We start from the raw sequence: 23,798 nt of genomic DNA on the forward strand, positions 1-23,798 counted from the left end.
CATTTTTGTCAAATTCATACACAAACAACGCATGTTGATTTTTATTTAGATTTGAGTGTGTCTTTATTTGGCGTACATATTGCCATACATATTGAGTTTCTTAACCGTTCTGTTTGGTGGTTCCAGATATAGTCGTGCCAGTACCTCAAGTTGCTGCTGCCGGAGCTGAGCAGCGAGTAATAAAATGTATCATAAAAATAATAAAGTTACAAATTATTCCTTTCAAATTGGGAGACAATTGATCTTAGATTCAAGATTGTAAATTTAGCTAAAAACAAGTAAGGAAGGCTAAGTTCGGGTGTAACCGAACATTACATACTTAGCTGAGAGCATTGGAGACAAAATAAGGGAAAATCATCATTTAGCAAAATGAACCTAAGGTAACCCTGTAATGTGTTTGTATGACATGGGTTTCAAATGGAAGCTATTAAAAAGTATTTTAAAAGGGAGTGGGCCATAGTTCTATAGGTGGACGCCATTTCGGGATATCCCTATAAAGGTGGACCAGGGGTGACTCTAGAATGTGTGTTGTATGATATGGGTATCAAATGAAAGGTGTTAGTGAGTGTTTTAAAAGGGAGTGGGCCTTAGTTCTATAGGTGGACGCCTTTTCGAGATATCGCCATAAAGGTGGACCAGGAGTGACTACAATGCGTTTGTACGATATGGGTATCAAATTAAAGGTATTAATGAGGGTTTTAAAAGGGAGTGGCCCTTAGTTGTACATGTGAAGGCGTTTTCGAGATATCGACCAAAATATGGACCAGGGTGACACAGAACATCATCTATCGGGTACCGCTAATTTATTTATATGTAATACCACGAACAGTATTCCTGCCAAGATTCTAGCCTGGGCCCGCAAGCATACCTGCTTGCCGCCGCTCCTCACCACCCAAACGGTCAGCCACGTAACAGAGTATTTTATGTTATCCACCCCAACTTGAAACTCGATTCGTTCTGTCCAATCCTTTATCATGTAGTGGTCTCTAAATTTTTTTTTAAATTGATTCTGGCAATGTAGCTTCCGTTGAATTTAGTTCTAGTAATGGCACTATAGATACGCTCGCATAAGTTACTTTTCTTCACTATCCAAACCCAAGTACTTTTGTAGTACAAATATTACAGTCCGTTGAATGGCAAGTTGGTTCCCTCCACTTCATATGTAGTTTCAGAAATTAGTTAGCTATGCATTAAAAGGGAGCAAATTCCTAATTTTTACAACGCACCTTTTTCTTCCGGTTTCCGAAAAATTCAATTCGACTCGACATGTTATGCACACAGTATTCCGTGTCCATGAGTTTTCATTGTTTTTAGGCTCAATTCCAAAATACTTATAGTATGTAACTTTCAAAGGATTTGAAAACACACGTCGCATTCTTTTAACGATAAATTGACCGCAGATGAAACAGAACATATCTGGATCATTTGTACACTCAAACTCTCTCGCCCTTTTATTCATATTATATTTTTAACTATATGACGGGTTATAAACTGCAATTATAAACTGAACAGTATCCGGCGAACCTTGCAGATATTATGAAGGAACAAGGCGCATGTACTATTATTTATACTTAGATCAAGTAGAAATTCAAGCCTACCTAGACAAAGAAAACACTACCTGCCTTAAAAATATGCTCTTGCTTGAAATGTACCTGGGTTTGAGAAAACGACCCTAACGGTTTTTTGTATCTAATAACCCTTCGAAAATCCACCTGGTAAGTAACTGATATACGAATACTAACCCATATGTACCAGTAGGTTACTTAAGTATTAAATGGATATATTTACTTGAATGCTTATAACTTTTGTATTAGTCCATCGATTTTGTTGAATGAAAGCTTTTTTTTTGTAATAGAACAGAGTATTGGATACGTATCGCACTACACGTGTTGCTCAACATATTATATTAAATGTTTACCTCCTCGCTGCTGATGGTTACCTCGCCGCCTCCTTTGTTGTCGTCTAGGAGGCCGCCCACCGTCGCCAATATGTTTTTTTAAATTAAATAAAAACCGGGCTATCGTGGCAGTAGTCTTTGCCACGCTTTAAGCTTCTCTAGCCCGCAATATATAAGAAGGAAAACACTTTTTATTGAAAGGTTACGTCCGCCCACTTTAGTTGCAAATTTACTCTATGTCATATTTTTCATTTGGTGACGGGGGCTGCGGTTGCATTTGACATGCGCGTTGCCAACTTCACGCGCCTGTCAAATGCAATTTAAGCCCCACGCACATAGGCTACATTATGATAATTGGCATGACTTTATTTTATCCTTACATCATCCTTCTTTTTCGAAAAGAAGGATTTGGCAAATTGATGTATCATATTTCAATTGCCATATTCTTCTTTTCGTTTTATCAATTGTTTCGAACCTTTTTGACATTCGTTCGTTCGGACCAATTTTACATTTTTATATTATGGCTAAAAACACTTTCTTTTAGAGTTTTAAGTTATTAAATAAATTTAAATAAGCTTTCTTTCAGATTTACAAAGCCCTTAACATTACAGTAGTAAATTTTTTTTTTTTTTTTTTTTTGGATTTCATTTACTTAACTTTATATTAGGAGAAATATATACGTACATATCAAGGAATAGTATTATATATAGAATTTTGTTCTGCCTTAATGGCTGTGTTTATGTTTTCCTTTTTTTTGTACATAATGAATTTAATGGAATGCATTAGTTTATTTTATATGTAAGCAAACATTATTCTATACATTTTAATGTTAACATTACATAATTTTTTTTTTTGTTTTTTTTTTTTGTAAATAGCTTTTGTGCCTTCTTGGTTATTTAAAAAGGTGATTATGTTAGCAATAAAATTATTAGAACATTTTGGATTTTTCTATGTTAGTATAAAATGTTACTCTACTTTTATAAGTCGATTTTTCTATACTTCTTTCTCTTTTTTGATTATTTCTTCAAAAATTACGACATTAGGGTTATTAATTTTACTTACAACAAACGGACCTTGGTATATATTTTCATGTTTGCGGCGTGGTTCTTTTTGTAGAAGAACTTTATCGCCTGTTTTATTAATAGCTAACGGACGAGCCGGTTATCATAAAAAGTTTTGCTTTGTATTTTATTTTTAATTATTAAATTTTTTGCCATTTCATGTATTTTTTGCATTATAAATTTAATCTCTTTAGCATAGTTCTCGGCATTGTAAAGTGGATAAATTTTTCCTTTCGTAATTCATGAGGCAAAGTTGCCTTTTTACCAAATACTAACTCGGAGGGAGAAAATTTATTGTCGAAAACTGTGCTAGTTGTTGTATTGTGCAGGAAAGTAAAGTAAAAATAAAACAAGTAAGGAGGGCTAAGTTCGGGTGTAACCGAACATTACATACTCAGTTAAGAGATATGGAGACAAAATAAGGAAAATCACCATGTAGGAAAATGCACCTAGGGTATCCCTCTAAGTAATTGTATGACATGGGTATCAAATGGAAGGTATTAAAGAGTACTAGTATCGCCTGTGGTCGAAATTCGACCAACGTGTATTTTTTTTCAACTCAGTCTATGCATCAAGTGTTGGAAATATAGCAGACTGGTCTAATCTACTTAACTTTTTCTGTAAAATTTTGAATTTTATCTAAGACTTTGTACTTTTTGATTGTATTTTCTTAAATTTTCTACAAACTTTTCACATGTAATTATAACGTTTTGGTAAGGAGCTCCTTAAACAAAAATATAAAAATTATGTAAAATCGAATGAAATTGATATAGAATTATGGTGAAATTAAGTGAAGTGAACAAACAGTTACAGATTTTTTCCGGGTTTTAATGTGATCATTGTGGAAATATGAAGATTCTAATCTTCGGATAGAGCACTTACATAATTTGTCCAAAGATGGCGCGCTTTTGTGCAAGAAAGTAAATATCGATATTTGGAGAGATTGTTGGATTTACAAAAAACTTTTTCTTGCGTCTTAGAGCACTTACATAATTTGTCCAAAGATGGCGCGCTTTTGTGCAAGAAAGTAAATATCCACATTTGGAGAGATTGCTGGATTTACAAAAAACTTTTTCTATTAATTATAGACAAATAGAGTAATATTTGTTAACAAAAATAGGCCTATGCACTGCGGCTGATCTATACGAATCGATTAATATCACTTTTATATTATTTTACGTATGCTAACTATGCGAAACCGCCTCTCAATTGTTTGTATGAAAATTTTGAGCGTATTAATATATAGATTATTCTGGAACAATTATTTAGGATTTTGGTAGAGGCTATTATAGGTAAGTTGCAACAATGGGAAACCATGTTTTAATCTTTCACGCTTATGTAGGTTTGTGGCTTAGAGCACTTATATAATTTGTCTAAAGATGGCGCGCTTTTGTCCAAGAAAGTAAATATCCATATTTGGAGAGATTGTTGGATTTACAAAAAATTTTTTCTTGTGTCTTAGAGCACTTACATAATTTGTCAAAAGATGGCGCGCTTTTGTACAAGAAAGTAAATATCCAAATTTGGAGAGATTGTTGGATTTACAAAAAACTTTTTCTATTAATTATAGACAAATAGAGTAATATTTGTTAACAAAAATAGGCCTATGCACTGCGGCTGATCTATACGAATCGATTAATATCACTTTTATATGATTTTACATATGCTAACTATGCGAAACCGCCTGTCAATTGTTTGTATGGAAATTTTGTTAGCGTATTAATATATAGATAGTGGGTAATATACTGCCTACACAATACGGCCGCCATGATGCCGGTTGCCGTTTTGCCCTAAAATCAAAAACGTTTTTGGAACGTTTTTTTTATTTTATATACAACGTGAAAATTTCCGATTCAGTCAAGTTGCATTTAAATAATAATAACCTAAATTGAAATAAAAGAATATATAATAAAATAAAATAAGAAATAAAATAAATTAGCATAAAAAACAATATAAAAAATTGAATGTTATATTTTTGCAACTTTTTTTTTTTTTTCAGTGTATGACCTACTTTATCTAAAATGAGGATTAAATCTGCAAATGCAAAAACATTTTGGGGCAAATTCGCCATTAATTGTTATAAATAAATTAGTTAGTTTCAACAAAAATTAATTCATTATTTGCGATTTCATATTTTTTGGTAAACAACTAAAATAAAAAACAAAGAATCTGTTAAATAAAGACTTATGTATTTACGTGTAAGTGAAATTTGCCACAAAAAATGGCCAGGTCAGAAATTAATTATATTTAAGATTTTTTGGTACGCTACAAATTATTTTGGAACAATTATTTAGGATTTTGGTAGAGGCTATTATAGATAATATGCAACAATGGGAAACCATGTTTTAATCTTTCACGCTTATGTAGGTTTGTGGCTTAGAGCACTTACATATTTGTCCAAAGATGGCGCGCTTTTGTGCAAGAAAGTAAATATCGATATTTGGAGAGATTGTTGGATTTACAAAAAACTTTATCTTGTGTCTTAGAGCACTTACATAATTTGTCCAAAGATGGCGTGCTTTTGTGCAAGAAAGTAAATATCCAAATTTGGAGAGATTGTTGGATTTACAAAAAACTTTTTCTATTAATTATAGACAAATAGAGTAATATTTGTTAACAAAAATAGGCCTATGCACTGCGGCTGATCTATACGAATCGATTAATATCACTTTTACATAATTTTACGTACGCTAACTATGCGAAACAGCCTGTCAATTGTTTGTATGGAAAAATTTTTAGCGTATTAACATATAGATTTTAAGAGACAGTAGGCCATAGTTCTATGGATGTACGCCATTTAGGGATATCGCCATAAAGGTGGACCAGGGCTGACTATAGAATGTTTGTACGATATGGGTATCAAACGAAAGGTGTTACTGAGCATTTTAAGAGTGAGTAGGCCTTAGGTCTATTTCAAATGTGTTTGTACGATATGGGTATCAAATGAAAGGTGGTAATGAGTATTTTAAAAGGGAGTGATCCTTAGTTCCAGGGATGCACCTTAACGTTAAGCTAATCGTTTATCAAAAAATTTCCACCGTTTCCGTTGAAACACTTCGAAATATTATCGATAAAGAAATTATCAAGATAAATTGTATCTCGTTTTTAACCGAAACGAAAAGCTTTCGTTAACGTTAAAAACGTTAACAAAAACGTGATACTTTATGTTTGAATTGTGCTGGCAATGCTATAGCCATGGTGAAGCCGTAAGGTGGCAACAACGAGCGCACATACACACACAAACTCCATGTAATTTGTTTGTGTAATTCGTTGGTGGTAATGTCAAAAATACTCTGAGAAATGTTCGTACTGTCAAAATTCATGAGAAAAGTTGCAATCAGCCTGGCTAATGCTTACGCCTTTAATGACTCCGCCATCAATCAGCTTTGCCAGCATAGTTTGAAATTAATAATCAACATAAACGATTTGATTTCGTTTTGATATGGCAGAAAACGAAACGAAATCACTTCGTTAATTTGACGATCTTAACGTTAATAAACGAAACGAAATGACTTCGTTTCGTTTATTAACGTTGATTATCGTAACGAAATGATATCGTTTCGTTGGTTAAGCATGCCTGCTTAGTTCTATAGGTGGACGCCTTTTCGAGATATCGCCTTAAAGGTGGGCCAGGGGTGACTCTAGAATGTGCTTGTAGATTTCGGTATCAAATGAAAGGTGTTAATGAGTATTTTAAAAGGGAATGGGTGGACGCCTTTTCGAGATATCGCCATAAAGGTGGACCACGGGTGACTCTAGAATGTTTGTACGATATGGGTATCAAACGAAAGGTGTTACTGAGCATATTAAGAGGGATAGGCCTTAGGTCTATAAGTGGACGCCTTTTCGAGATATCGCCATTAAGACTCTAAAATGTGTTTGTACGATATGGGTATCAAATGAAAGGTGGTAATGAGTATTTTAAAAGGGAGTGATCCTTAGTTCTATAGGTGGACGCCTTTTCGAGATATCGCCATAAAGGGTCAGGGGTGACTCTAGAATGTGCTTGTACGATATAGGTATCAAATGAAAGGTGTTAATGAGTATTTTAACAGGGAATGGGCCTTAGTTCTATAGGTGGACGCCTTTTCGAGATATCGCCATAATGGTGGGCCAGGAGTGACTCTAGAATGTGCTTGTACGATATCGGTATCAAATGAAAGGTGTTAATGAGTATTTTAAAAGGGAATGGGTGGACGTCTTTTCGAGATATCGCCATAAAGGTGGACCACGGGTGACTCTAGAATGTTTGTACGATATGGGTATCAAACGAAAGGTGTTACTGAGCATATTAAGAGGGAGTAGGCCTTAGGTCTATAAGTGGACGCCTTTTCGAGATATCGCCATTAAGGTGGGCCAGGGGTGACTCTAGAATGTGTTTGTACGATATGGGTATCAAATGAAGGGTGGTAATGAGTATTTTAAAAGGGAGTGATCCTTAGTTCTATAGGTGGACGCCTTTTCGAGATATCGCCATAAAGGTGGGCCAGGGGTGACTCTAGAATGTGCTTGTACTATATCGGTATCAAATGAAAGGTGGTAATGAGTATTTTAAAAGGGAGTGATCCTTAGTTCTATAGGTGGACGCCTTTTCGAGATATCGCCATAAAGGTGGGCCAGGGGTGACTCTAGAATGTGTTTGTACAATATGGGTATGAAATGAATGGTGTTAATGAGTATTTTAAAAGGGAGTGGGCCTTAGTTCTATATGTGGACGCCTTTTCCATATATCGCCATAAAGGTGGACCAGGGGTGACTCTATAATGTGTTTGTGCGATATGGGTATCAAATTAAATGTATTAATCAGGGTTTTAAAAGCGAGTGGCCCTTAGATGTATATGTGAAGGCGTTTTCGCGATATTGACCAAAATGTGGACCAGGGTGATCCAGAAAATCATCTGTCGGGTACTGCTCATTTATTTATATATGCAATACCACGAACAGTATTCCTGCCAAGATTCCAAGGGCTGTTGATTTCGCTCTGCAGAACTTTTTCATTTTCTTCTACTTAATATGGTAGGTGTCACACCCATTTTACAAAGTTTTTCTAAAGTTATATTTTGCGTCAATGAACCAATCAAATTATCATGTTTTATCCTTTTTTTCGTATTTGGTATAGAATTATGGCATTTTTTTAATTTTTCGTAATTTTCGATATCGAAAAACTGGGCGTGGTTATAGTCGATTTCGGCCATTTTTTATACCAAGATAAAGTGGGTTCAGATAAGTACGTGGGCTAAGTTTAGTAAAGATATATCGATTTTTGCTGAAGTTATCGTGTTAACGGCCGAGCGGAAGGACAGACGGTGGACTGTGTTTAAAAACTGGGCGTGGCTTCAACCGATTTCGCCCATTTTCACAGAAAACAGTTACCGTCATAGAATTTATTCCCCTACCAAATTTCAGAAGGATTGGCAAATCCCTATCAAGTTTCATCGTTTTATCCGTCTTTGACAATGAATTATCGCATTTTTTCGGTTTTTCGAAATTTTCGATATCGAAAAAGTGGACGTGGCTGTAGTCGGATTTCATTCATTTTAAATAGCAATCTGAGGTGGGCGCTCACCTATCTACCAAATTTCATCAAGATACCTCAAAATTTACTCAATTTATCGTGTTAACGGACAGACGGACGGACGGACGGACGGACATGGCTCAATCAAATTTTTTTTTCGATACTGATGATTTTGATATATGGAAGTCTATATCTATCTCGATTCCTTTATACCTGTAAAACCAACCGTTATCCAATCAAAGTTAATATACTCTGTGAGCTCTGCTCAACTGAGTATAAAATTGTAAGGCACGATAACCTCCGAAGAGATCTAAGGCCGAGCTTCTCTTCCAATTTGCGTCATGCTGCTATTTTTTTTTCCTACAAATTGGCGGGATGGGACCTACTTGTTTTATGCCGACTCCGAACGGCATCTGCAAGGCAGATGAGTTTTCACTGAGAGCTTTTCATGGCAGAAATACACTCGTAGTGCTTGCCAAACACTGCCGAGGTGCGACCCCGCTTAGAAAAATTTTCTTCTAGTTGAAAAAACCTGTTTCTAAAGTTTTTGATGTGGCTTTTTCCGAGGCGTGAACCCAGGATCTTCGTTGTGATAGGCGGAGCAAGCTACCATCACACCACGGCGGCCGTATTTTAAGTAAATATCCCAATCATAAAAAGTATTGTTTAAATATGCACGTAAGTATTCAAGAGAGACTCTGTGATTACGTTCAATTGTACCAACAGTTGCAGTTGAAAAATGATGTTTTATGTTTAGAAGTGATGTTAATTCATTTAAAAATTCATTTTTAAATTCTGTGCCTAAATATGATTTTATGGCATTCACTGTGCCGTATGTTAAAATAAATGTTTCGAAAATTGCTGAAGCAATTGTTTTTGCTGATTTGTCTGGTATAGCAACTGTTACCAGATATTTGGTCATGTCGCAAATCTTGGTAACTGCGAAGTTGTTACCGTGTTTGGACTCAGGAAGAAGTCCTATTATACATATCTATAACTAGTAGATCAAATGGTTTACAAGGAGTTGGTGTTAAAACGAGTTTTCTTTCGTTTTAGGTTTAACCTTGTTTAAAAGACAATCATTACAACTTTTGATATATTTCGATATATCACGAGTCATGTTCTTCCAATAAAATTTTGTTCGAAGTTTTGCGTAAAGTTTTTTCATTCCGCAATATCCACCTGAAATTGGATCGTTATGGTAAATTTTCATTAGTTTTAATGTTGTGTCCTCATCTGTTACTGTCTCCACTCGATCTGTTAGTATAATATCTAATGATTTTAAAATCTTGTTTCCAATATCTTTGAAATTTGTAATAGTATAATGTTTAAATGAAATATAATTTTTAGGCCATGCAATTTGTTTAATTTTGCGTTTGCTGGCTTCTGATTCTAGCCTCGAAAGTAATTTCTCTAAAGTCATTATTTCGATAACAAACTCAAAACTAAGTAACTCGAGTTTTTTATGTTTTATATGCGCAAAAATTCTTAAACTTGTTGTTTTATTATTTTTATCGTACGTAATTTCAGATCTTATCCGTGGAACTTTTTTCGAAAAATTAAATGAAAATTTGTCGTAAACTTGTAAAGTAAGTTGCTTTTCGTCATTTTTGTCGTTTGCCTGTTTTGTCATTGCCCTTTTCTGTACTGCCAAAATTTGTTTTTTAGGTTCTTTAATCTCATCCATTGTAATGCGCGATAGCGCATCAGCGCCAATGTTTGATTTACCCTTTATATAAACTATAGTAAAGTTGTATTCTGCTAATTCTAGCCTAATTCTGGAAAGTTTTGAAGAGGGTTCTTTCATATTGAATAGGTATACTAGAGGTCTATGGTCTGACTTTACGATGAAATGTGTGCCATACTCGTATGGTCGAAACTGCTTTATTGCGAAATAGATAGCTAAGAGCTCCAATTCTATAATTGGTTTTTTCTGCTCTGCTTTATTAAATGTTTTAGAAGCGAAACAAATTGGTAAATCACTACCTTGCTGTTCTTGACTCAAAATAGCGCCACATCCAGTTGTGGAGAATCAACAGTAATAATGAATTGTTTAGTAAAATCTGGATATTGAAGTAATTTTGGTGAAAGTAACGCTGCTTTCAAAGATAAAAGTGTCCTTTCGCACTTAACATCCCAAACGAATTCAACTCTTTTTCTGCTTAATCGGTTTAGAGGCCCAGCCGTAGACGCAAAATTTGGTATAAACCTCCTGTAATAGTTTGCAAACGCGACGAATATTCGTACCGCGTCTTTATCAGTCGGTTTTGTATACTTTTTAATTGCGTTTATTTTGGAGTCGTCTAGCACCAAACCTTTGGCTGAACATTTGTGACCTAAAAATGTGACTTCTGGTCGTAAAAAGTTACATTTATTTGGGTTAAGTTTGAGATTGAAAGACCTACAAGTGTTAAAAACTTTTGAAAGGTTTTTATATGGTGTGCTTCACTACAACCTATGACGATAATATCGTCGACGTACAAAAATGCGATATTGGGTGGTATACCCGAAAAAGCTATTGTCATCATTCGTGAGAATGAATTTGGTGCTATATTTAAGCCGAATGGAAGAACTTTCCATCTAAATGCACCTCTGTCAGTGCTGAAACAAGTAATGTCACGTGAGTCAGGATGCAAGGGGATTTGATGAAATCACGAAAAAAGATCTAATGTGGAAAAATACTTTGCCCTCCCAAGATTGTCTAAAATATCGTCAACTCTAGCCAGCGGAAATTTATCAGCAATGAGTTTCTTGTTTACTGCGCGAAAATCTACGCGCATACGATAAGCTTTTTGACCATTAGTATCTTTCTTTGGGACTACAATCAAAGGACTATTGTAATTAGAGTAACTAGGTTCAATCAAATCGTTGTCTAACAGTTTATTTACTTAGCGATTTATTTCTTCGCGTTGAGAGTATGAGAGTTTTTAACATATACCGGTTCTTTACCTAATATGCCATAGGATGGAATATTAAAGTCTTCGTCTACTACATGTAAAGTATGTTTAAGAGAAAAGTTTAAAAAATTTAGATTTACGATAATTTTACCTAAAGTCGAAACTGAATTTGAAGTGACACCGGTAATGTTAATAATGTCGTTTGGCTTTAATGAGATATTACTGTCAATACATGATATTTTTATTAAAGAAATGTCTGCTTGAGTGTCTACTAAGAAAGAACAAAATTTTTGTGACTCGTTAAGTTGTAATTCTATGAAATCTGAGTAACTTAAATTTAAACAATATATGCCTATTGGTGAGGGAAGTTCGCTTACTCGCTTAGTTCGTCCTCCCTCAGTGTTCGCTCCTGAGGGACACTCGCGTTTAAAGCGCGAACGTTTGCGTTTCTGCCTCTACCGCTTGACGATCTAGAATTGTTACCTCTATTGTTACTATTATTTGAATTAGAATTTGTATTTGAACGTGTATTACTATTGTTGTTATTTTGGTATCTATTTCATATCGATATCGCTGACTATTGTTACCATTATTGTTGCTATTGTATGAAAATGAACTATTATTTCTATAACCAGTGTAGCTGCGATTTGGGTAAAAATCTCGATAACTAATTTCTGAATGTATTGTTACCACGTGATCGAAAAGCTAAAACTTGACGCTCTGTTACTTCGTTATTTTGTTCTACAATTAATTTCGCTACTACGTCTTTCGGATCAGTAAATGCCGTTGAGGCTAGAATGGTTTTGACTAAATTGGATTTTGCATTTAAACGACACACGTTAACCGTTTGCTCGACTGCCATTTCATGAGCTTTGTCTTGAGTGATCCCTTCAATAATAAGAGACCGCTCAAGTGAGTCAGCTAAATCTTCAACTTTTTTGGCAAAATCTGTATTATTGTTAACGTGCAACGCTGCAATTTTCCCTTCTACAACTTTCGAGTTGTCTGGTTTGATCCTACTACGTAGAGCTACTTTAATTTCATTAACTGAAGTTACTTGCCTTGGTATTGCTTCACGGGCTTTACCCTCAAGTTTTGATTTTAAAAATGCTATAAAGGTATTAGTTAAATTTTCATTAGCGAACTGTTCAAGTAATTCAATTTTGTCTATAAAGGTCTCAAGTGCTAGAGGATCACCGCTGTCGTTTTCTCTAATATAATTAGCACACATTTTAATGAAAAATTTCTTTTCCTCAAGTGTTGCCATGATTTGACCGTTAAGATCTGAAGCTGGATTAGAAGAAGGTGAGGCAACGTTTGTACTAATTGGGTCGTTAAGATCTGGGTTTAAATTAGAAGAAGTTGAAGTTTATTTCTCGTTGGAAGAATCTTCGAAGCCTGTGAAATCTGCTGACAAAGATAATTTATTTTCCTGTTTTGTGACTTTTTCTGTCGAAGATGAAGTTAAACTTTCGGAGCTTAAACCTAATTTATCGGAATCTGGTTCTGAATTAGAAGTTTTGTGAACTCTCTTCCTATCTCTAAAGTTGTACATATCTAGTTATCAGAATAGTAAAAGAATTGATTTGAAACTACTATGAAATTAATGAAGCACTTAATTGAATGTCGGAATTTGTAATTGAAGCTGAAATGTTGAAGAAAAAGAAAAAAGGAAAAAATTATTGGGAAGGTTGAACTGATTTACAGTGAATTGTCGCTAACGGAACGTTTAAAAATTTATTGGAAAAATTAATTGCAACTGAAATCTAATTGTATGAAAAATCTGTAAGAAGTAATTGAGTTTAAAATAGCACACAAGTATATAAGTATGAATTGGTAAAAATCTCAAAAATGTAGTAATCACGGACGCACCGCTTTATTCAAAAAATCTTAATTGGCTTTTTACGGAACCACCGCATATATCAAAAAATCTTAATTGGCTTTTTACGGAACCACCGCATATATCAAAAAATTTTAATTGGTTTTTTTACGGAACCACCGCATATATCAAAATATTTTAATTGGTTTTTAACGGAACCACCGCATATATCAAAAAAATTATCACTTTTATAGGGTGACTGCAGACTGCTTATCTAGTTCACTCAGTCTTATATGGTGATATTTTGTTGGAAAATGTACGTATTAAAAAACTGAAGTAGAATGAAAATTATTTTTTTCATTTTTTCAGGCATTTGAAACTTTAAATGGAAGATTTGTGAAATGATTTGAAACTTGAGAGAAAAAAAATTTAAATGTAAATCTGCAAATGTTGAAATTTATAAAATGGTTCTAAACTTTTTTAAATTGTTCAAAACTGTTGTATTATTAGTGGTTAAATTTAGACGGACGCACCGTGTTAGAAAAAAAATCCAAGTGTTTTATATAAACGGACGCACCGTTGTTATCAAAAAAATCAAAAATATTTTATACCAACGGACGCACCGTTGTAATCAAAAATCAAAACAATTTATAATATTTAAATTGGACGCACCGCACTGAATAAAAATTGTAAATTGTGTATACATATATGTAAAAAAACACGTAGGATAATTTTATTAATACATACTTATATATCATATAAATATTTCTCTGCTTCACTGCTGCTACGATGATGATGGCTGCCGCTGATGTTAATGTCGCCAATGCTACCGCTGCCGGAGTTGTTTCTGCTGCTTTTTGCTTGATGCTGAGTGCGCGGAGTGGGTATTTGTGTGCCGTTATGTGCGTTAGATTTTTATGGCGTGACAAAATGCACCGTTGTGTCGTCTAATGGTACAGCACCGCTCAATTTTTACTATATTTCTGTAATGAATGATTCGATTGGAATTTTCCAGAATTAAAAATTTCCGTTTAAAAAACTTTGTTGTTTGCGTTTTAATCAAAATGTCTTTTTTTTCTCAATCACGCTTCATATACCCTCAGCCACTGCACCACTTTTTTTTGACCAGGCTCCAGCCTCACGGTCGCCATATTGGATACGTATCGCACTACACGTGTTGCTCAACTTATTATATTAAATTTTTACCTCCTCGCTGCTGATAGTTACCTGGCCACCTCCTTTGTTGCCGTCTAGGAGGGCGCCGCCTGTACACCGTATCCAATATGTTTTTTTAATTAAATAAAAACCGTGCTACCGTGACGGTAGTCTTTGCCACGCTTTAAACTTCTCTAGCCCGCAATATATAAGAAGGAAAACACTTTTTATTGAAAGGACACGTCCATCCACTTTAGTTGCAAATTTATTCTATGTCATATTTTACATTTGGTGACGGGGGCTGCCGTTGCATTTGACATGCGCGTTGCCAACTTCACGCGCCTGTCAAATGCAACTTAAGCCCCACGCACATAGGCTACATTATGATAATTGACATGGCTTTATTTTATCCTTACAAAAGCTTAGAGAGAAAAAAAAAATCTGGAAAAAAATAAAAAGTTTTCGAGATCCTTCCTCGCAAAGTATAAATTTCTTTATATCTTTACGAAAAAAATTTTAAAAATCCGTACTGGTTGTTCGTTATCTTTGAATCTGAGGGGCCTAGCAAAAAGTGTTGTATACACAGTTTATAGCAAATTTTATTACCTTTTAAAAGCTTCAAATCATTTTAGAATTGCTCAATTTGTTCTTGAGATATATATGTGTAAGTGGACCCAATTTTTTTTTTTTTGTTTTTTTGTTGAAAAAACGGTTATTCGTAAATATCTCAAAAACGTTAGCACCGAGCAGCTCGCGAGATTTATGAGTACTTCGAGACACGAGAATCTCGCGAGAAGTCGAGTTCTCGATTTCCCGGGTCTCGTAAATCTCGCTTGATTTCGAAAAGAAATCGTAAGCTCTACTAGAAACAATAATGCTGAGGGTGTCTAATAAGTTAATACATATGTTGTTGTTAGCAGATATTTTGTTTATTATTACTGTTTATTATTTGTGTACATCTTTGTTTTCTGTTTATAATGTTCTCATATATATAATACTTCTATATCAATACCTTCCTATCTTCCTAATGTGCAAATTTTCTGTCAATCATTATTTGCTGAAACTGTGCAAATGTATGTTCTGCGCATGCGCGGGCTTTGTTAGTGTTAGTGAATTGTAGTAGCGTGTGTAAAAAAAGTATTAAAGGGATCACAACGGGTCACTATCCCCTTTACCCAACTTCTGCATACTAATTGTTATAAAATCTCAGTTTAGTCGATTAAACAATAAAAAGGCCAACAAATGCAATAAAAGGCTTGATGTATTTATTATTTAAACATGGGCTGCAGCCATACAAAATATATTATTTACATAAATAGGAAAAAAAAAGGCGAAGAATTCATATTTTTGAAATGAAAAAAATTCAATATATCCCAACAAGCATTTCTTTACACGTTTTCAAAAATAATTTAAAGTGAATTAGCTTGAACAAACGAGTTTTCAAAATTTTACTTATTTTGAGTTTTTTAATGAAGTAAATTTTTGATGAAGTAAACAAAATATGAGTACTGGGCTGGCTGCTATTGGTGTTGAAATAATATCAAGTTTGTAAATTTTTTTAACATACTCTTTTTCGTGAAAAATACGCAGTTGCCAGTTGGCATTATTTGCTTTTTTTGTCGCTTTTTGGTCACTAAGGGCTCATTTATATACGTATATCTGCACACTCAGCACAAATCGGTAATACTATTCTGCAGAGTTCTTAAAACAATAAAAATTTTATAATACTAATGGAAAACAAAAGTTTACTTTTTCATTTGGAGATCGAAACAACCTAATGAACAATATTGATAGAAGCAAGACGGCTTGCTGAAATAATATATTTAAGCGCCTTTTTTACAAAAATTTAACGACAGCCTTGAGATTTTGTCTCCTTCTCTCGTTGTATATCTGTACTGTAATGTTTGACAGGCTGCACAGTTCAGTAGTAGTGATATAAAGTATTACATATATGAATATTCCCTGTTTTTTGCCGGAATTTTAAATGAGTCAACAAGGTGCATTCACAAGCGTAAGTGTCAAATTATGTTTGCGCATTCATGGTTTTTATAAAAGAAATATGTTATTTACAGCCCTGAAGTTGATTTCTAATTGAAATCGAAATATCGACTAAATAAATAAATACGACAATATTTGGGTATAATTGATTGAAATTTTTATTACTCATATATCTGGCCTAGAGCTTGAAAATTCTTTTTAATATAACATTTATTTTTTTTTTTTAAGCGTCAACGCTTTGTAAATAATTCTCTTTCTCATTTTACATACATACTCATAAGCTTTATAAAGTTCAAAATACTTATGGCGCAGAATAGCATAACGCACGTGATCCGAATGTTAACCAGTCTTCTTATATAATTTTAAATGACATAACGGTGACGTGTAATCGTGCCAATGGAACTAGCGTCAATGAAAAATTGCTCGATTTTTTATTCCAAATTTTCTATTCATATTATGAAACGATATTAAGCTATTTTTCGATTTAATGTCCAAAGTTTAAACAAAGCGCTTTTTCCAATATTTTGGAAATTTATGCTAGTAAATATTTCGTATCATTACAAAAAATGCAAATTTCGATTTTTGTATTCCACATTTTCGCTCGCGGCACTTTTTATGGAGACTAAAGCGTATAAAAAATATAAATTTGGCCGACTCAACGTCAGATTTGGACGGCCTAACAGCCGCAACGCGACTCGCAATCTTATTTCTCCTAGCTCCATTTTGCGTGGGCGGTCAATATCTTAGAGAACAAACTTAAGGCAATTGACATTAGTTCTCTTTCTGATTCTGGATTAATGCCGTTGACATTAATGCTCGTTCAAAATCGAATTAATTTCAATTGACGTTAGTTCCATTGACACTATTAAACTTAACCGAAATGACTTTTTGTTTTCAAAGATTTTAGTTCTTTGGCGATCCAAGCTTGAATTGGTTTAGCGTATGAATAAATACATTTGGACACATTCTTTTCAAACAATGTATGAATGATACTATAGAAATATAAAATGTTCTGATCGACGCCCGCATTATGTTAAGGTCAAGTTATTTTAGAAGCTATCGCGCACTAAGTAATTCAATTTCGAGAAAAACGTGACTTTTTCGGTTATGCCAGATTAGTTATTTTTTATAATTTATAATAATTAATAATAATTTTGAGGTCAATATTTTTTAGGATTGGCACTTCCATTTATTTAAAGACTAAGTTTCGTTACATCTGCAATCCAATCCAAGTAGAAAGTGACACGAGTAAATCCACTGGGTTCATTAGATTCATATCCCTTTGTTGACTTAAAAGATATAATACCAATTTGAATGATTTCATTGTTTGAAGGTATCACCAATGGGCCACCAAAATCACCATCACAAACTCCAACACCACTAATGGCACCTACAGCACAAATATGTTCGGCATCGATATCATCATATAATCCAAGACATTTTTCGTTCGAGATCACTATAAAATTTGCAAACAGTAAAACAGGTGAATACCCTTGGGCTGTATCAGAGGTACGACCCCATCCAGAAGCCACTGCACATTGATTTTCGTAAGTGTCATAGCGTGGAGCACGTTTTGGTAGGGAAACCGCTCGAATGGCAGCTGAAGGTGTTACAGCTGGAATTCGAATCAAAGCTATATTATTTCTAAAACTTTGCCTATCGAATTGGGGATGATTTATAATTTTAGATTTGTATACCCTCACTTCTGTAGAGGGATCAGATCTTGCGATGCTGCCTAGGTATAGCACCACCCACTCAGCGCTGAAATTGAATAGATTGACTAGATCTGATTACGTATCGACAGTATATATAATTCAAAACTTACGTTGAAGTACAACTAGCAGCCGTTAGCACCCATTCATTGCTTATTAGAGATCCACCACACCCGGTACACCTTCCCCCACTACCATGATATATTAACAAACGAGCTTCATAAGGAATTCGATTAGGATCAGCCTGTTGAGCATTTGCTATACGTGAACTTACAACTGCCTTTTGCACCATAGACCCAAGGCGTTCAGGTTGTGTATTTCTACTTCCACGAATTTTAAACGCGGAGGCGATGCATATTAGGAGCGACAAAGCTATCAAAAATTTCATGTTGCTACTCTTCCAGCAAATTCAGACTGACTAAAGCCTAGGCTATTTTGGTTTATTTATAGTATAGATCAATGGCGCACTATGGGATAGTTTGCAATATTTTGTCATAAATGCATATGTGAGTATTTCGGCAATTCACAGTATATGGGTATTTGGCTACGCAGCAAGCGTGATTGTTATTTTCTATGTATTACTGATACTTCGGCTTGATTCTAACCTTTCACCTTAACTCCAAAGTTTCAATCGGCCAAGAAAGAATAGAACAGTGAGATTAAGAGCAAGAGTTAAGTTACAAAAAAGTGAAGAGACAGATTGAGGGAAAGTCAAGAAAGAAGAGAACGGTAAAAGTATGAGCAAGAGTTAAGCTTCGCAAAAAATGCAGAGACAGATTGAGGGAAATATGTATTTACAGGGAAGTACATATAATTATACTTTACTTCGGAATAATTTTTATATCAGACTAAAACGTAGCCAAGCAACGGACGTTATGCTAGTAAAATTAAAAATTAATATTAATTAGTTCTATGTATGTATGTACATTATTTCAAAATTTTATTTTAGTTATATTTTCAAACATTGAGCCCTGTGTTGTCCTTAAATCCAATCTAAGTAGTGAGGAACATCGCATCCTTCGCCTGTATTAAATGATGCAATGCCAACTTGAATGTTTGAAGAGTTTAAAACCAATGCACCACCAGAGTTATCAGCACAAATAGATACTTTATTTGTAGTAGCAGTAAACATTTTACCAGCAATATGAAAGATTAACCATAGGTAGATACATGCTTCGTTCGAGATTACTTGAAAATTTGCAAACTGTAAAGAATGAGACCCAGCAATTGCATTAGCAACAGTACGGCTCCATCCAGCCATAACAACAGACCGTTTTCGCTATCTTCGGCTAAAACTAACTGACACTTTATCTGACAAAAATCGTTCGTAAATCTGTCAAAAAAAGTGCCAGCTAGCGTTAACTGATGGCGGTGAAAACAGCCCTAAGTACGCAAAATTGAACGCGCTCAATAACAATTTGTTTGGACAGAATAATCAACAGAATGTATATCCATTTCAGAATACAAGAACTGAAAAACAAAATTAGCACTTGTTTACACAAAATTTCGGTTATATTTTTATACTCAATTGTGCATTTTTGTTCTCTTGACAGTATAACCGTTGGGCCGCCCAGAAACACGTTTCCATGAACTGATAGGTGGACGTTTTTCGGTTACATTTACACATTTTCGGGCTACGTTTTTGTACCTTTCATGCAATTTCAATGGTATACTAAATTTGTTACGAATCTCAAAATTGTAAGTTCTTAAAGGAAAATAGATAGACCCACCAATAAATATACCGAAATGATTACTATGAAGAGCTGAGTCGATTTAGCCCATGTTCGTCTTCCCGTCTGTTTGTTTGTATGCAAACTTGTCTCTTAATTTTTGAGATATCTTGATAAAATTTGGTGAGCGGGTATATATAATTGTCGGAACCGGTCGGATCGCACCACTATAGCATATATCGCCCATACAATAGATTTTTCAGAAAAGAGGATTTTTATCATATCTTACATAATTTATCAGATTGTAGCTTCAAACTTCCCATATTCTTTCGTACACTTCACATATTGTTGTCTGAAAAAATGGATGAAATCGGCCGTATATATAGCATATATCCCCCACAACCGTTTGTTAATATAAGAAGCTTTTCGCAATTACTGCCCCATTTTAACAGGTAGAGGTTTCAAATTTCACCGAATGCTTTCGTGTATAGCAAGTGTTGTTGTCTGAAAGATTCGAAGAGGTGGATCGAGATGCATAAAGACATGCGAATAATTGTTAATTTGAAACTCTTAAAACACCATTAAAGTATATTTAAGCAAACAGTGTAAATTTTTGTCAAATTCATACACAAACAACGCATGTTAATTTTTATTTAGATTAGAGTGTGTTTTTATTTGGCAATATGTACTTGAGTTTCTTAACCGTTCTGTTTGGTGTTTCCAGAGATAGTCGTGCCAGTACCTCAAGTTGCTGCTGCCGGAGCTGAGCAGCGAGTAATAAAATGTATCATAACAAGTAAGGAAGGCTAAGTTCCGGTGTAACCGAACATTACATACTCAGCTGAGAGCTATGGGGACAAAATAAAGGAAAATCACCATGTAGGTAAATGAACCTAGGGTAACCCTGGAATGTGTTTGTATGACATGTGTATCAAATGGAAGGTATTAGAGAGTATTTTAAGAGGGAGTGGGCCATAGTTCTATAGGTGGACGTCATTTAGGGATATCGCCATAAAGGGGGACCAGGGCTGACTCTAGCATTTGTTTGCACGATATGGGTATCAAATGAAAGGTGCTAATGAGTATTTTAAAAGGGAGTGTGCCTTAGTTCTATAGGTGGACGCGTTTTCGAGATATCGCCATAAAGATGGACCAGGGGTGACTCTAGAATTTGTTTGTACGATATGGGTATCAAATGAAAGGTGTTAATGAGTATTCGAAAAGGGAGTGGGCCTTAGTTCTATAGGTGGACGCCTTTTCGAGATATCGCCATAAAGGTGGACCAGGGGTGACTCTAGAATTTGTTTGTACGATATGGGTATCAAAAGAAAGGTGTTAATGAGTATTTTAAAAGGGCGTGGGCCTTAGTTCTATAGGTGGACGCCTTTTCGAGATATCGTTATAAAGGTGGACCAAGGTTGACTCTAGAATGCGTTTTTACAATATGGGTATCAAACGAAAGGTTATAATGAGTATTTTAAAAGGGAGTGGGCCTTAGTTCTATAGGTGGACACGTTTTCGAGACCAGGGGTGACTCTGTAATGTGTTTGTACGATATGGGTATCAAATTAAAGATTCCAAGGGCTTTTGATTTCGCCCTGCAGAACTTTTTCATTTTCTTCTACTTAATATGGTAGGTGTCACACCCATTTTACAAATTTTTTTTCTAAAGTTATATTTTGCGTCAATAAACCAATCCAATTACCATGTTTCATCCCTTTTTTCGTATTTGGTATAGAATTATGGATTTTTTTTAATTTTTCGTAATTTTCGATATCGAAAAATTGGGCGTGGTCATAGTCGGATTTCGGCCATTTTTTATACCAAGATAAAAGGAGTTCAGGTAAGTACGTGAACTAAGTTTAGTAAAGATATATAGATTTTTGCTCATGTTATCATGTTAACGGCCAAGCGGAAGGAAAGACGGTCGACTGTGTATAAAAACTGGGCGTGGCTTCAACCGATTTCGCCCTTTTTCACAGAAAACAGTTATCGTCCTAGGATCTAAGCCACTATCAAGTTTCACAAGGATTGGTAAATTTTTGTTCGACTTATGGCATTAAAAGTATCCTAAACAAATTAAATGAAAAAGCCGGAGCCACGCCAATTTTGAAGTTTTCTTTTATTTTTGAATTTTGTTGCACCATATCATTACTGGAGTTGAATGTTGACATAATTTACTTATATACTGTAAAGATATTCAATTTTTTGTTAAAATTTAACTTAAACAATTTTTTTTTAAAGTGGGCGTGGTCGTTCTCTGGTTTTGCTAATTTTTATTGAGAACACATATAGTAATAGGAGTAACGTTCCTGCCAAATTTCGTCATGATATCTTCAACGACTGCCAAATTACATCTTGGAAAACTTTTAAACTACCTTCTTTTAAAAGTGGGCGGTGCCACGCTTATTGTCCAAAATTTTACTAATTTTCTATTCTGCGTCATAAGATCAACCCACCTACCAAGTTTCACCGCTTTATCCGTCTTTGGTAATGAATTATCGCACTTTTTCGGTTTTTCGAAATTTTCGATATCGTGGGCGCGGTTGTAGTCCAATTTCGTTCATTTAAATAGCGATCTGAGATGAGTGCCCAGGAACCTACATACGAAATTTCATCAAGATACCTCAAAATTTACTCAAGTTATCGTGTTTACGGACAGAGATCGTAACACGTAATACGGGCTAGACCGAACAGGCGGCAGAGGTAAAAAGGTAGCCATGAATGGCAAGGGATGAAGCAAGTTGAACAATTATTGGCTCTAGCAGGGAGAAAGGGCGAAGTTTTTTAGCAAAAGATGAGCGCAAGATAAAAAATATATAAAGTCAACTATACAGAAAGCATTAATACAAAAATAAACAACAACAATAAAACAAAAACTCCCTAAGTTGCTAATTTAAATATATAGGAAAGCAAACAAAAGACAAAAACACATTCAAAAGCAACAAAAGCTGGAATATGCAAGAAAACGACGGCGCCAGCAACAAACTTGGTGAAAAAGGCACACTAAATGCCCTAAAAGCTTGCCAAGTGGCAGATAATTAGGAGGTGGACAAATCCACAAAAGCAAATCACTTCAGGCAACAATGGCAATGCCAAGTCTTGTTGTTGTTGTTGTATTAACAGTAAATGCAAAGTCTTATAGCCAGCAATCGAACAAGAACAAGGAACAATTGCTGCTGCAAACAAAAAACAAATCACAAATGGCGTACAGAATAAAAGCGGAAGCAAGACAATGCGAAGTGTAGGAAACGAATGTTTGCTGAAGGTGGCGTTGAGGAGGTGCTGCTGAAGAGATAATGAGGTGTGGCCGTGCGAGCTAAATGGAGCAGGCATGCTTAACCAACGAAACGATTTCATTTCGTTACGATAATCAACGTTAATAAACGAAACGAAGTCATTTCGTTTCGTTTATTAACGTTAAGATCGTCAAATTAACGAAATGATTTCGTTTCGTTTTCTGCCATATCAAAACGAAATCAAATCGTTTATGTTGATTATTAATTTCAAACTATGCTGGCAAAGCTGATTGATGGCGGAGTCATTAAAGGTGAAAGCATTAGCCAAGCTGATTGCAACTTTTCTCATGAATTTTGACGGTACGAACATTTCTCAAAGTATTTTTGACATTACCACCAACGAATTACACAAACAAATTACATAGAGTTTGTGTGTGTATGTGCGCTCGTTGTTGCCACCTTACGGCTTCACCACTGCTATAGCATTGCCAGCACAATTCAAACATAAAGTATCACGTTTTTGTTAACGTTTTTAACGTTAACGAAAGCTTTTCGTTTCAGTTAAAAACGAGATACAATTTATTTTGATAATTTCTTTATCGATAATATTTCGAAGTGTTTCAACGGAAACGGTGGAAATTTTTTGATAAACGATTAGCTTAACGTTAAGGTGCATCCCTGAAATGGAGTACATCTGGGCTGCTGTTGCATTCATAATGTAGTGTTACGTGGAATTCACCTCAGTTCGAATGCATTTAACGACATAAAATATACACACATTTATAGATAGCGATCATATTTTACTGACCCAGATAACCACTTGAACTCAGCATGA

The 23,798-nt window shown here is 34.8% G+C and overlaps 2 protein-coding genes across 2 annotated transcripts in view; both read right to left on the bottom strand.

The window, feature by feature from the left end:
- Window positions 1–23,798, bottom strand: part of LOC137251434 (uncharacterized) — a 274,321-nt gene that overhangs the window by 114,641 nt on the left and 135,882 nt on the right. The gene's annotated exons all lie outside the window — the stretch shown is intronic.
- Window positions 16,477–18,478, bottom strand: LOC137251431 (brachyurin-like). Its single transcript, XM_067786000.1, has 2 exons — window positions 18,168–18,478; window positions 16,477–18,103 (listed from the first exon to the last, which is right to left on the bottom strand). Exons 1-2 carry the CDS (start codon window positions 18,440–18,442, stop codon window positions 17,536–17,538), a joined length of 843 nt encoding a protein of 280 aa, XP_067642101.1. The 5' UTR covers window positions 18,443–18,478; the 3' UTR covers window positions 16,477–17,535.

Source organism: Eurosta solidaginis, chromosome 4 (genome assembly GCF_040869045.1).
Source record: "Eurosta solidaginis isolate ZX-2024a chromosome 4, ASM4086904v1, whole genome shotgun sequence".
Classification (NCBI taxonomy): domain Eukaryota; kingdom Metazoa; phylum Arthropoda; class Insecta; order Diptera; family Tephritidae; genus Eurosta; species Eurosta solidaginis.

Excerpts from the sequence above, each read along its gene's own strand:
- LOC137251431 (XM_067786000.1), bottom strand. The coding sequence starts at position 18,442 with ATGAAATTTTTGATAGCTTTGTCGCTCCTAATATGCATCGCCTCCGCG. Across the intron at positions 18,104-18,167 it reads GCTGCTAGTTGTACTTCAAC|CGCTGAGTGGGTGGTGCTAT; the intron begins GTAAGTTTTGAA and ends ATTCAATTTCAG.